At 41.3% G+C, this 14,780-nt stretch overlaps 1 protein-coding gene across 1 annotated transcript; it reads right to left on the bottom strand.

Annotated features, from left to right (window-relative positions):
- Positions 1 to 10,569: 10,569 nt before the first annotated feature.
- Positions 10,570 to 11,571, bottom strand: LOC149283521 (G protein-coupled receptor 146). Its single transcript, XM_089497522.1, has one exon. It carries the CDS (start codon positions 11,569 to 11,571, stop codon positions 10,570 to 10,572), a length of 1,002 nt encoding a protein of 333 aa, XP_089353648.1.
- Between the last annotated feature and the right edge of the window lie 3,209 nt (positions 11,572 to 14,780).

The following is a 14,780-nucleotide window of genomic DNA, read 5'->3' as shown; positions in this document are numbered from 1 at the left end:
TTGATGATAACTTGTTGTGCTCCGGACTGTGTGATTACGTCTTGATTCATTTCACTCTAACCGGCCTCCGTTTATCACATTAGAGACAGCGGTATTCTGGACGTGCGTCTGTGGGGGGGTATTGGTTTTTATGGTTCATCTTCACTCTCATCCGTCACTCTGATAGAGCAGTTGGCCATCTGCTGTGTTTACCAACCAGTATAATATGCTTGTCTGATGGGCAATAATGGAGAGGATTTGGGATGATTGCGTTACATGGAAGGTGGCCAATTTAAAGACAAGCGTTGGCCTCGTACTGAGGTAAAGCATCTGCGTCTGTTATGTTGGGAATAATATTGTGACCTGGTGGAAACTGTTGCAATTTTAATGCTAGGAATTAATCGTTTTCTTTACCGTGTAATTTTTCTGGTGATTTTTAGTTTGATATAACCAGCAGGGTCAGCATTTTCTCACCAATTTCCCAAGAGACCCCCCCCCTCTTTTCAAAGCCCACCCTTACAAATACTGACTGATCTGCAATTTATCAATGGGGAGAATAACAGAGGAATATTCATACAGCTGCGTGAATGGGGAATGAATATGGCGGCTCTCGTATCCACACGGCTGGGTATCCACACGCAATCTGTAAACACTCTACATGGGCTCCTGTAAGAGTATTTAAATAGGGACCGGGGCGTGAGGGGTTAACAAATGATGTACAAAAGGAGACAAGCGCACAAGCTAAAAAGCTTAAAGTCATAAAAATTCAGATTCCTGGGTTGCTGCTAGAATAATATTGACCAATAAGTACACAAAACAAGCGAATCCCCAACATTTCTAACAAATGATGTGCTTCTGCTTATTAACCCTTACTCTGTGGTACCTCCTGATATTTCTGATTGACAACTGGGAAGACTTTACTTATTAAGTCTGTGGCTGGGTTTATGGCCACGGAGCGTTAATAACAAATACTAGGTGTCTTCGCAACCTCGCCGTGGCGGAACCAGCATAATATTAACTGTTTCCTGTTTGGACCAATCACCAACACAGCAACCTCACAATAAGATAGTCAACGGGGAGGACTAATCATGCAGATCCTGAGAAAAGGAAGTTAGGCTTTCTTTCCCCAATGGTGTAAACATTAGAGGGATTTTTAATATCTACAAGTGGCACAGCTGCTTTAATCTTACATTATACTCTTTTACATAACGGCCAGATGTTTCGATTTTGCGTGGTCCTGTTCTTTGTACGGAAGGAAATTTACTCCCCGTCGTGCTGACGTGGATCCCGTTTGGTTTTTATAACCAGAGTAAACACGACGTGTTTTTTGTATAACTCTCGGAACCGGCCCGTTTCTGGACGAAGGAGAAATAACTCATTGAGCTCTCACGGGACCTTTCTAACGTTAATAAAGGCACTTACCTTTTTTTACGGGGGTCTTGTAGGGTACGCAGGGACAGAGTAGCGGCCTGGCCACGATCTGCTCGACGCTGACACACCGGAGCCCAGCTACGCTGCCTGTAATGTTCATTCCTTAGACGGGAACGGAAGTTACTCTGAAGCAACTCGAGAAGTTCTATTTTAGCAGAGCTCTGGTTAGACCACGTGATCAACATACTGAGAGCACCGATTCAGGAGCTTTTTGGCCAGACCTCAGAAAAAAGTATTTCTAACGTTTAGAGAACACATTCTCGTGTGTGTAAGAGTATCTATTTTTTTTTTCTTCACGTAACCACAAGCATCAGATTTCACCAGCAAAATACTCTTAAATTCCATCAATCCAGCGTTGTAGATTTTTCACGTAACGCCAGTCTTTAGAGAACTTCATATTTGCGGTCTGATGATGTTTTTAAACCTGGTTTCATAACCAGGATCATCGCCTCCACATCTGTTTGTGATTTTGAACACGTATGATTTGTATAGTATGTACAACCAAGTGCCCTGCTGTAGGAGGAACAGTCCCGATTGCTGGATATAAGTTTATCACAATGTTCTATAGCGCCGGACTAATAATATGTGTCAAAAAAGCAGAATTTGCTTTTTAAAAATAAGTTGTGTAAACAAAATACAGCATTCTTCTTCTTAACCTCTTATAAGGAATGTTATAGATTAATATATAGGCGTTTTCATATGATTTTTTTTAAATATAGTATTATAGAGATATAACTTGTAGGTGAGTATAGTGCCTATACTTTGAACGTGGCATTGTGGTTGGTGCCAGACGGGCTGGTCTGAGTATTTTCACACACAACCATCTCTAGGGTTTACAGAAAATGTCCTGAAAAAGAGAAAATATCCAGCGAGCGGCAGTTGTGTGATGGAAGTGCCTTGTTGATGTCGGAGGAGAACTGGCAGACTGATTCGAGAAGGCAAATAACCACTCGTTACAACCGAGGTGCGCAGAATACCATCCCTGAGCGCACAAAACTGAGCCTACAATTTTCACAGGCTTGTGGTGTTAAACCAAATATAACAGAAACATTCGTCTACATTAACAGATATTTAATAAGAGAGAAAAACACAGTAACACTAGAGTGACAGCCCAACATACAATGCAACACTTTCCAACACTAACCTGCAACCAAAAGGCCCAACGTAACCCAGCACCCCGCAGATTGCCCCATCCATGGTGGGCAGAGAGACTGAACTAAGATTTTGCATTCAACATTTGATCAACATCGTTAACAGATCAAAAGACACCGGTGATACAGGAAGAGTTGAACTGGCAAAAAAACATTGACAACAATACTTATCGCACCGCAAGGCTCACAAAAAATGGGCAATGGAAGACTGGAAGAACGTTGCCTGGTCTGATGAGTCTCGATTCCAGCTGCGACATTCAGATGGCAGGGTCAGACTTTGGTGTAAACAACATGAAAGCATGGATCCATCCTGCCTTGTATCAATGGTTCAGGCTAGTGGCGGTGTAATGGTGGCGGTGTAATGGTGTGTGTGTGTGTGGGGGGGGCATTTTCTTGGCACACTCTGGACCCCTTAGTACCAATTGAGCATCGTTAAAATGTGACAGCCGACCTGAGTGTTGTTGCTGGCCATGTCCATCCCTTTATGACCACAGTGCACCTATCTTCTGATGGCTACTTCCAGCAGGATAACGCACCGTGTCACAAAGCTCACATTATCTCAAACCCGTTTCTTGAAAATGACAATGAGTTCATTGTACTCCAATGGCCTCCACGGTCACCAGATCTCCAGCCAATGGAGCATCTTTTGGATCTTTGGGATGCGGGACGTCCGCATCATGGATGTGCAGCCAACAAATCTGCGGGAGCTGTGTGATGGCATCATGTCCATGTGGACCAAAATCACTGAGTAGAAAGTATGCCACGAAGAATGAAGGCAGTGTGTGTGTGTGTGCGCGTGTGTGTTTGTGTGCGCGCGGTGTGCATATATTTTATTTCTCTTTTTTTGTTTAAAAACCCCTGTAGTGGCGTTAACGTATTCAAATAAGCAATATGTATGTGTTAAAAACCATAGACGGAAAAAATAAAGTGAGTGAGCTAAATTACACTAAATAGCTGCTAGAAACCTCAAATGTGTCCTCCCCAAATAACCCCGCCACAATCAAATAGCTATTTGTGTTAAAAACAACCTTATGTGTATGCCATGAGAGTAGCCATATGCATGATTATTCCTCCCCGTTATGTTCCCTCTCCCCTTTTGTTAAGCTGTTGGTCGGTTCATATAGTCTTTCTAAGAGTAGGGAGAGGAGAACGTCAGGCCATAGAGTCAGATATTGCCAGCTCAGCTTCCATACGGTTATCATTTTTGCTGACAAAAGGTAGTTCCAAGGACCCTGCGTACGCTAAAAGCCGCTTAACGCGGCGGATCCCATCGTGCGTCTCCACGCTGCCACTTCAGCCGTTCACTCGTTAAAAGCCGCTGTAAACATGTTTTCTATGGAGGGGTCAGACGGAGGTAAAAAGACCTCGTTAGCCGTGGAGAGAAGTGCCACAGACCCTTCAGAGTAAAACTGTTTGCCGATCCATTATGCCTTTTGTAAGCTGGCACCGGGCGAGTCTGGGTTTTGGCATCAATCCAAACCAGACATCGTCATGAAAAAAAAAAAAGCCCATTCCATGCTAAACGAGACGAGAAAAAGCACTTTAAATATAACGGTTCCACGGAACCCACGCAGATAGAGGACGCTTTACGGCAGAACGCAGAGTTCTTATTAAATTACGTCACACAAATGTTATGTCTGTAATGGCGGAGGAGTTCTATACGGCACTGCTTCTTATTACACAAAGAATCTTCGCAGGCCGTGGGGTAGCGGGGGTTTTTACTCATTTTTCAGGCTAAGACATTCATGCTGAATTGTTTCCTGATTTTTTTGCTCATTATCTCATAATGGAGAACACTGGGGATTACACAGAAAAAAGGTAAGGGGCGCAGTCTTAGGTCTTATCACTATAGCAACCAATGGGATGTTACAATCGGCAGGGGCATTCTGCTGCTATGGTGATAAAACCACTTTTAAGATATTGGCATCTGAATCAGAGTTTGTATTTAATCCCCAATGCGCTGTCTTGCCTTCCAGTGACGGTGGTTACTCTCCCCCTCTCCGTAGCTGATTGAGCTGGGTGTGTTAGTGTGTGTGTCTGGGTACGTAGTGTGTGTGTGTGTGTCTGGGTACGTAGTGTGTGTGTCTGGGTACATTGTGTGTGTGTGTGTGTGTGTCTGGGTACGTAGTGTGTGTGTGTGTCTGGGTACGTAGTGTGTGTGTGTGTCTGGGTACGTAGTGTGTGTGTCTGGGTGCGTAGTGTGTGTGTGTCTGGGTATGTAGTGCGTGTCTGCTGATTATTTGTGCCCACGTACACACTTGGCATTATTTTGTAATTCAGTTATTAGATGCAATTATCAAGACACTATGTCAATAAACACTTAACTAAATACGACACATTTCTAGTTTTGCTAACAAGTGTTTTAGTGTGTTTCTGCGTATGTTAGTATGGCTGTGTGCCTGGGTATGTGAGTGTGTCGGTGTCTGTGTCTGGATATGTTAGTGTGAGCATTTGTGTACAAATGGGTTAGTTTGAGTGTCTGGGTATGTAAATGTCAGTGTCTAGTTCGATTAGTGTCGGAATGTGTGTTAATAGTCTGAGTACATTAGTGTGTGTCTGGTTGTGTTAGCGTCTGGATTGTGTGTGTTGAATATGTAGTTGTGTTAATGTCAGTTTTTGGAATATGTGTGTTTGTGAGTTTGTTATTGTATGTCTGGGTTTGTGTATTAGACACTGTACGCTAACACACATGCACACACTAGCAGTGTGTCTGGGTAGGTGTGATAGTGTTAGTGACCTCCCAAGGACTCTGGATCTGCCCCTGGTACCACCCAGCATGCAAAAAGCTGGTGAGAAAAAGAAAGTGTTGGTCAGAGTCTGACAGTTCTGTAAGATATGAAACATACATGCCTATGTGTTTATTGTGAAAACTTTTCCCTAGAGATTTATTTTGCTCCTTGCATTCACAAAGAAGTGATGGATAGTGATGTCCCGGTGTCAATACTGGAAAAATATCTACATTCTTTATATATGTCCTAAATGTGCAAATTAAATGAACACAAGTAATAAATCACCCGTATCTATTATATATATATATATATATATATATATATATATATGTTTCTATGTTTTTGTCATAAACACACAACTGGGGAGAAGTATTTTCAATACAAGCTGCCTTTTTCTCGATTGCCCACTAGATGGCGACGTTAAATATGATTCAAGTTGTCCTCCAGCATAGACGTCCTCCTAATTCCTTATGTATTTGCAATATTTAAGAACTCCGTTAAGTATTAGGATGCGGCAGATGGTGTAAGATGATGATTAGGATTTATCAAGCACCACCCAATATAACCAGTACTTATGTACAAGAATATCCTATTTAAACATTTTTAGTTTCTCTTTTTCTCCTCTAACTCCCGTTTCACTTGTTCCTCTCTTGTTTTGCTTGTCTCTCTCTTGTTTTGCTTGTCTCTCTCTTGTTTTGCTTGTCTCTCTCTTGTTTTGCTTGTCTCTCTCTTGTTTTGCTTGTCTCTCTCACCTTTTAGCATTATCCTGTATTTATATAGCAGCAACAATTTATGTGGCACTTTTTAGAAACTAATTCCAAGGCTCTGCAAAAGCTAGACTTGACAGACTAAGACAAACTGATACATTAGAGTAGGAATGCCCTGCCCTCACGTTTACAACCAGAGCATTCTGCCTTTGCTGTTTCCTCCCCTTCAGGTCCAGCTGTTAATGACCTTCTCTGATTCTCCTAACCGTCCTCCCTTTGCCCAACGTTCTCTCTCCCACACATTCTGCCCATTCCTCCACCCTGCCCGCTGACAATACTCTCCCCTCCAACTGCCTTCTTGTCGCCTTCTTGTCCTTAACCTTTTTTCAGTACCATCCAGTTTGTATCTGGTTTGAGAGTATAGTGAAGTGGGTTCACGGAGAGAATGTTAATAAATAGGAACAACTTGAGACCTAGGCACCAGGGGCGTAACTCCTAAGGTGCCTGTTTAGGAGGGACAGTCCCTCCTTGGGGCAATAACTCCTTCCCCTGATGCCCTTCTTTTCTCAGAAAGCTCAGAATGTTTGCTGCATATGGGAGTCTCGGTACCATATCTATAAATAGCAGACAATGTGTTTATAAATAATGTCCTGAAAAATATAACACAATAATGTCAGTAAGGGCCTGTCTCAAAACCGACCTGCTCTCAATTCAGATGAACTCTCATAGAAAGACAAAGTGTGAGTCTTAACCTAGTAATACCTTCTACCTAGTTTTTATTAACTAAACAGTTATAGATAAGACTAAAAAAAAGGTGAACAAAAAATATTGGTGAAGCCCAGCCCATGACCACACCCCACTAACCACACCCCCTAAAATAGAAGCGTCCATTGGCCATTTGAAGCGTTGGGTTGTGGGTTTATTCGCGGAATGAAGTTGTCGGTAGGTAAATGTGGACACTGATGATTATATGTATTCTTATTAAAAGGTACCTAGGGGTCCCTCGGCGTGGATGTTGCTGTACAGATTGTTATACCGTTGTGGTAAAATAGGCTGGTGTTTGAAGAACATGAATTAAAACATAAGAAAGGACTTGAAGGTTTGTTCACGTTCTAAGCAAACACTGGCCAGAAGGCATTTTTTAACATCACTCGTTACTAGGCAATTTCCGAATTATTTATTGTTTGCATTCATTTCAACACACTTAGGGTTTGGATCTTTTTATAATTAATGCTCAGAGAGGATGCCGTCTTATGGGTAATGTGGAATGCACAACATTGGATGAGAGACAAAATCTGTAAATAATTGCCTTAAGCAAAAAAATAAAAAACGGCTGCTTTAACGTAGTTACCCTTTTGCCACAACATAGAACAGTCTACAACAGGGGTTCTCAAACTGCGGCCCTCCAGCTGCTGCAGGACTACATCTCCCATACTCCTCAGCCAGCCCCTTAGCTGTAGGAGCATTATGGGAGATGTAGTCCTGCAGCAGCTGGAGGGCCGCAGTTTGAGAACCCCTGGTCTACAATGTATAATCTGCCTGTGCCTGCGCATGTCCGGGCAATCCATCAATACCTTACGCAGGGCAAAAAAACGCACCAGTTGCTGCTACTGAAAATGCAGTAAGAGGGGCAGAACTCCGGAAGAACCATCGCGGTTGTAACATTACTCTGGCATATTCCATATTTCCCAACTTCGCAACTAAACTACGGTTTGAGAAAGGCGCTCTACCTTGAGATTTATTAAAACTCTGAGCATTTATTATCTTTTGTCATCTGCGGCCAGTGTTTAATGTACAGGGTATGATGTCATTGTTCTGAAGTAGAAACAGATGTGTGTGATTGCGTTCTGACATGAAAGCCGGAGACACTTGCCCTTCAGGACGAGCTCTACTTCTCCAGCCGTTAGAGGGCTTCAATCGCATTTTTTTTCTCCCTGTGGGGCAGATGATGGCCATGAGAATGTGTGTGAGACATGGTGTGAGACATGAACATAGAACCCACTGTATTGCCACTGGTAAGAAGATGTTGGCAGACTTCCTTCCAAACCCAGTTGATTCTTGGTATCGCTCCCATCTTCAGCCAGCCTCCAGTGATATGCGTTGCTAGCTAGAGGTTAAAAAAAGATATCTTACAAGAGAAACTTTAATTATTTTCACTTATTCTCTTGTCTTAATCACACGGTAGTGATTGTTGAACAAAAATGGAGAAGACACGGCGTCACACAAATATTATTTTATCGGGTTGACATCATAAGGTAACCACCATACATAAAAGCTTAAAGTCCACGTTGGAAAACTATAACACTGTTAGCACCTTTTCCATCCAGAGGCACATGTGACACAAGACAACAACGTATTAAGGACACTTGTGTATTGTTTTTTGTTACTGTAGGTTTAAAATCCATGGACACGCAACACACTTCAACCGTTTTCAGTATTTCCACGAAATCTCTGACATTTAGAGAATAATTTAACAATATACAAGAATTCTGTATAAGGCATTTTTTTTAAAATGTTGCTAATTTTATTTCGATAAATTGCTTGAATGCCAAGATGTGGCGTAACACTGTTTGTGACGAACGTAGGAATGTCAAAGATCTAGAATAGCAAATGCTTACAGTGACTTCAAAGTAATAGTTTAATAAACAAACATATTATTCTATTCAACCTTCAAATTAGCTTAATAGTAATAATGGCAGGTTATATAAACAAATACAGTATGTGTGTTCCCCTTATAGCGGGGCTTGACAGATCCCAGAAGCCAGGTAGCCCTGGCTTCTAGATTTTTTTGATGTGGCTACTAACCTTTTGTTCCATTTTATATTGATCTGTATGGATGGTACCAGTTAGACTTCTAACTTCCGAAATATATATATATATATATATATATATATATATATATATATATATATATATATATATATATATATATATATATATATATATATATATATATATATATATATATATATAATATATATTCAACTGGCTCCCATATTTGTCTGTCTGGCTCCTAACTTGTTTGGAACTTTATCAAACCCCTGCCTTTTAGTTTTCCTTAAAATATATTTTTCTCGTTCTTCATTTTGCACCAAACCCGTATATAAAATTCTACTAGAAAGCTATATTCAGAAAGCTGTCCCATGTGTATTATTTTAAGTCGCCTGTTTTTAAAGAAATATCTTAGGGTCTTTTAATATATCGCAAACAACCCCCCCCCTTTAATTACCAACAAAGCAACAAGGTAATATAAATGACATGTAAGCAGATAGCAAATGAAAAAAAAAAGAAATTAAAAACTAGCATTGTGTGGAGCTACAGTTCAAACGTTTGGCTACTAGATTACTATGATGCTTAAACTGCGTTTCTATTCATATTCTGATGTTATGGAAACCATCTGGACATAAAAGCACATTTAATTGTTCCCATTATAATAAGTTCAGCAGCACATTATTTTTTTTTACTTTGAAAAAGCTATTCAATTTCATGTTTCCATTTTTTTTGGACAATAAAAAGAATTCTGCAACTGGGGTTAGAGTGGAAACAATGCTTAATGCTTTAATCATCGTACTTATTTATTTGTATATCCACCCCTAGTATCTTTTATCTAAGTCAAATAACGCAGCAGCAGAAATTGCAGAACTAAAAAGAAAAGAAAGGTAAAGCAATATGTATTTACCGAATAAAAAAAGAAATGAAGCTATTTTGGAATGATGAAGTCCACGTTTTTTAACATTTTTATGGATTCTTGACCTTTTTGTGTATCCCTTTTCTTATTTTAGACCATAATGTTTTGGCAGCTTTTCTATATCTTACATTTTTATAGATGTATTAATGCAATATTTTCTTCTTCAAATGCAGCGTTACTTCGATGATTTGCATCCTGATATTCATTGATTTAAAACGTCCATTGGGTAGACATCTAATAAACACTAAATCCTAGAACTTTGTGTGGGGGGGGGAGCCCCCTCCATAACTTCCAATCGCTGCATGGTAGTCATGAGTAGTCATTTCAGCAGATTAACGAGTTTTAGGGCTTTAAAGACTTTCAAATCAATGATGTTCCATTGTATTAATAATAGACAAAAATAAACATATTACACATTTCAAAGTGCTTTGAAGTTATTTACATAGAAATGTAAACCAATGCAAGGTAAATGGGCCATTTTTGGCCTACAGCTCTTATCAAGGTGGGAGTTTTTAGTTGCCTCTATAAATATATTTTCCCTTCATTTTATGTTGTCAAAGCAATATTCTTGAGTCACGGAAACATTTACTGTGAGGTGACAGAGGTGCCCATTTCTTGCTGTGGATAACAGTAAGGTGGCCTCAACAAGCATCCCGTCAGAATGCTAATGTAGATCTCCTTTGTGGCCCACTTTTGAATTGCATGGCATACCAGGGCATACCAGAGCATACCAGTCTTTGTTGAAAATCCTATTTCTAGGTGAGAATGATGTGACACATAGTATGGTACTTGGAAGAGCATTTGATATACATAGACCAGAACAATAGCAGCCATAGATTTAGAGAACCACTTCTGTTGGGAGAAGCTCACGTTCCTTACTTCTGTCAAGTCAGCACCTGTTGAACTGCGGTACGTTCGTGGGGACACCCTTGGTTACCACAGTGCAATTTTTTAAGCAGCCTCTGCAATTTACTGTGAAAGTTCTTGTTGATGTGCCTGTGTAATAAAGGTATGACAAAGCTGCTTGAGAAAGCCAAAAAATTGGATAAACCTTCAATAAATTGGAAAATCCTCATGTACTTTAAGTCCGTTGACTTCACCCAAACATCCGCAAAAGTGTTCACCAGCAGTGTGATGTAGTATGGCGTCCATAATAGAAACTGCGTGCACACGGTTACAATTAAAAGGCGGTGCACTGATGGGTCTAATCTCCCAGAGTCTTGGTCAAGTGGTGTTCCTTCTTTCCGTATCTTCAAAATAAGCACCATAGCATAAACCACAGCAAGAACCGGCACCACGTATCCAATAAAGACCATGATGGCGTCGGCTGCCTCCCTGTTCTGCATCTTAGAACACTCAATAATTTTGGTGGAGACGTGATTACAAATGTAGAAAAGGAGAGATGAAAAACTGGTCAGCACAGCTCCTCCCCATATAAATCCACACACGTGTTTCGTATTGTAGACACTTGACATGTATGTTCGCGGTAGAGCACATTCAATGTAGTAGTCCAGGCTGAGCAAGGTAGTCGAATACATGATCACCAAAGAGGACACATTGAAGAGGATTAGCAAGGTGATGTAAACTTCATTTCCAAAGTTCCACAGGGACCACCTTGTGTAGTCTGGTCCTAAAAGGTAGACCGGGGCTACTGCGTTGATGATAAGTCCAGCAATGGCCATGTTGACAAAGTATACATCTGGCATAGTCATTGTTGCTTTGTTGTAGAGGTTGACCAACACCAGCTGCACATTGTAGCACAGGCCGGTTGGGAAGCAAACGATGAGGTAGAGAAGAGAGAAGACGAAGAGTATAAGGTGGAAATCATGACACAAATGCTGCTCTTCGATATTGTCGGTGTAATTCAGATCTTCACAACTCCACATAGTGGCACTGATGCGATGCGTTGTAGCTGGTCACCAGCTGACCTGTGTATGAGACATCACAAAACATGAAACATTTCGCCTTAGATTCTCACAAATAGAAGAAATCTGGGCAAATCGAAGTGATGCCCTGGCTCTCTATACATCCGACAACTCTCTCTTTTTTTTTTTTTTTTAATCCCGCTCTTACAGGAAGAACAGATTTAATTATGTATAATTATCTGCTCGTAATGGTGATTCATAGATGATGCGCATAAATGATAATTGCACTGGAAACATTCTAATAACCCATAAATAGTCAGATTTCAGTTCAAACATTTTCCCTTGCACTGAATATGGAACCTGAATATGTTAACAAAAATGTTCTTTTTAGAACCAACACTTTTTGTTGTCCAGAGATTCATCAAAAGAGATGTGTGTCTTAAAAAAAAAAAAAGGGAAGCGTATCCTGAAATTATTTAAAAAAAAATCCCTTTGTTATTACAAACGGTTACTTCGTGATTCCGCAGTGTTTGGGATGGGTTTCAAAATTCCTAAATCGTAAACCTTTTCTTTTCCCGGTCTCGAGAAAATGCGTATTTCCTGCATTTGAATGCTATCTGTTTGTTCTGACTCTGCTAATCTGAACCCCTAACTTATCAACTCGTTACAGCAGAGAGCCAGCCCCTGTTACACTTTCCCGTAGCGTTATCACACGCACACAGCGTAGGGAGAGCCGTGTTCTGTCATCACGAGACCTGTTGTGTCATTATTTTTACCCTGTTACCTTATATATTGGATTCCACACAGCCAGCACTACACATATTAAGGTAACGGTGTATTAGTATTTTTGCTACAAGTAATAGTGGTTACGTTGAATAGCTGCTCAGCAGAGGTGGCTGCAAGGTTTTGCAGTCTAGCTGGACTCTGTTAACCCTTTTGCTCTGGGTGTTTCAAATACAGTAATGTAGATTTTTAAGTATCTTCTCCTACCTCTGGCAGCGCGTTCCTCATACTACGAGGGAGTTCATGTAGTCGTTAAGTATCGCAGAGGAAGGAAGCTGACGAGTTTCCTGCGTAATGTGGAGCTGTTTCTGACCTAAGAACATCTCTCTGCTACATGGTATCCGGGAAGGGTTTGGGCACGTGAGCGCCGTTTGCTTCCACTTCATGAGCTGAGCGGAGTTTCAGCTTCACTTGGCAGGCCGCCGGGGGCCGCTCCCTACCAAGGGTTTACAAGACGTTGGGTAAAAAAGAAAACGCAGATCGCTGTGCAGGTGCCCCGTGTGCCAAGACCTCCGCTGCTTCTTACGCTATTTGTGGCTGAAATGTGTGTTGCAAGCTTCCCGCACACCGAAAGCTCCACGTCATGCCCAAAAAGACGTAACAACGTTCACGGACACATAGTATTTAACCGCAGGTACGAACCATTCGGCCCATCTAGTCTGCGGCAAGGGCTGGAACCTCAATCGGTTCTTAGGCTCATCTTGGATTCAAGTTGCTCGTTGAAATTCCCTTACTGTATTAACTTCTACCACTTCTGTCGGGGTGCTGGCACCATTTATCTACCCCCCTTTCACTGCAATACTTTTCTTATATTAAATATTAATTCCTCTAACCTTCTGGTTTTAGATTATGACTTCATGGGAAGAAGACAATTACATTTTTATTGATCCGCTTCGTGCCTGCGGACCGGGAACTCCGCGCACCGGGCAGCAAGAAGATTTAAATCTCCTTGCAAATAAAATGTTCTCTAATGAAAACGTAACAAAGTTAAATATTTCTAGCGGGAGTTGATTGAACCAGAAACAAGCGGAACGCTGGCCGTTTGCTTCTACAGAGGGTGCCCAGAACCCACAGGGACATTGTCTCTCCTGAGTCAATATTGTCCTAGCAGTGTTTGTGCATAGCTGACGCTGGACAAAAATGTGCTCATGCAGTGAAATTTCACTCCCTGCCATGTCGTTTTGTGTGATCCCCCCCCCCCAAGATATTTCTTGTTGGAATTTTTTTTTTTGGAGGGGGGGGGTCATAGTGATTTAGAGTCTTGTGGTGGATCTTGGTGGGAGTCAACTTGAAGGTTAGATTTTCCCAAAGGGAAAAGAAAGGAAAGTGTGAACGGATGGAAAGAAGGACTCGGTTAAGACGATACAGAGAAGAACAGTGTCCGTTCTCACCTGGTGATAATTAATGTTGGCTTACCCTTAACAGTCTACTTTTAGAAGGGCAATGTGATGGAAATGTCGTCACGTGACTTTAATGTCATGTCAGAAACTCTGGGTGACAATATAGGTTTTTTCACCCATCTTTTCCAACCAAAGTATGCATTGCGAAGGGCCGACCCAAATCCTAATTTTACCCAGCACAATGCTCTGTGAATTTGGCAAGCTGCAAAGCGTCACTTTACCTCAATGCAAACATAAATATGAACGACACAGGCAATAGTAACCAGCGCTGATGCTTTTACCGCGTATCTACGTGGTCAGCAGTAGAGCAGAATCTGCGTTGCTCTCTCTGGTGATTGCAAACTGGTCTTATTTGGGGCCCAACTATTTGACTAGCTCAGCTAACAAAACAATTTCCCAGAAAAACTGGAATGGTCTCAAACTACCCTAACCAGTATAGTTTGTCTTGAATTAGTAGAGCAGCCCTCATATCTCACAACGGTGTGAGAAGTCACTGTGCTTTAGTGTATGTGACGTGAGCTGCCTGCAAACACCGTAAACCACAAACCTAAGGGATGCGACCTTCAGACCAGACACCAAAAGCATGGATGTTGATCTTCGCACCTTGGACTGGATGATGTTTCCTGTTATTCCACCTTAGTCTCTATCCCTTTGTCGCACGTTAGCCGTTATTTTTCATCTGAGACATTCCTCTGTAGCTGCAACTAAACGGACTTGGAGGTTGGGTTCGGGGGGAGTCTCCATCAGTGAAACCTGATTACCAGCACCCAAGAGGACGATGACAGGCTTATACCGATGAACTCTAACCGGAACACATTTAGTTTCAGGCTTTAGCTACTCAAGAAACATCACCCGTATTTTATCAGGGACAGTTTAATTCTTGTCTTTGATGATGCAACATGGAAAAAGGGCTTTGATAGGCTGATAAGCTTTATTGCCAAAGCAGCAGAATAGTTTTTGGTGGTTTTTTTTCTTCTTGTAATCTATTGGACAGCAAGTATACTAATCAGTTGGCTTACATTCATTAATTAAAGTAGGCAGAACTGT

This window comes from Sceloporus occidentalis, unplaced genomic scaffold (genome assembly GCF_023333645.1).
Source record: "Sceloporus occidentalis isolate IW3139 unplaced genomic scaffold, rSceOcc1.0.p SCAF_103, whole genome shotgun sequence".
Lineage (NCBI taxonomy): Eukaryota > Metazoa > Chordata > Lepidosauria > Squamata > Phrynosomatidae > Sceloporus > Sceloporus occidentalis.
The sequence above is the reverse complement of the archived record's forward strand: the minus strand, read 5'-3'. Positions and strand labels throughout refer to the sequence as shown.

Bases quoted from the DNA above. Each gene is read 5' to 3' on its own strand.
- LOC149283521 (XM_089497522.1), bottom strand. From the start codon at position 11,571: ATGTGGAGTTGTGAAGATCTGAATTACACCGACAATATCGAAGAGCAG.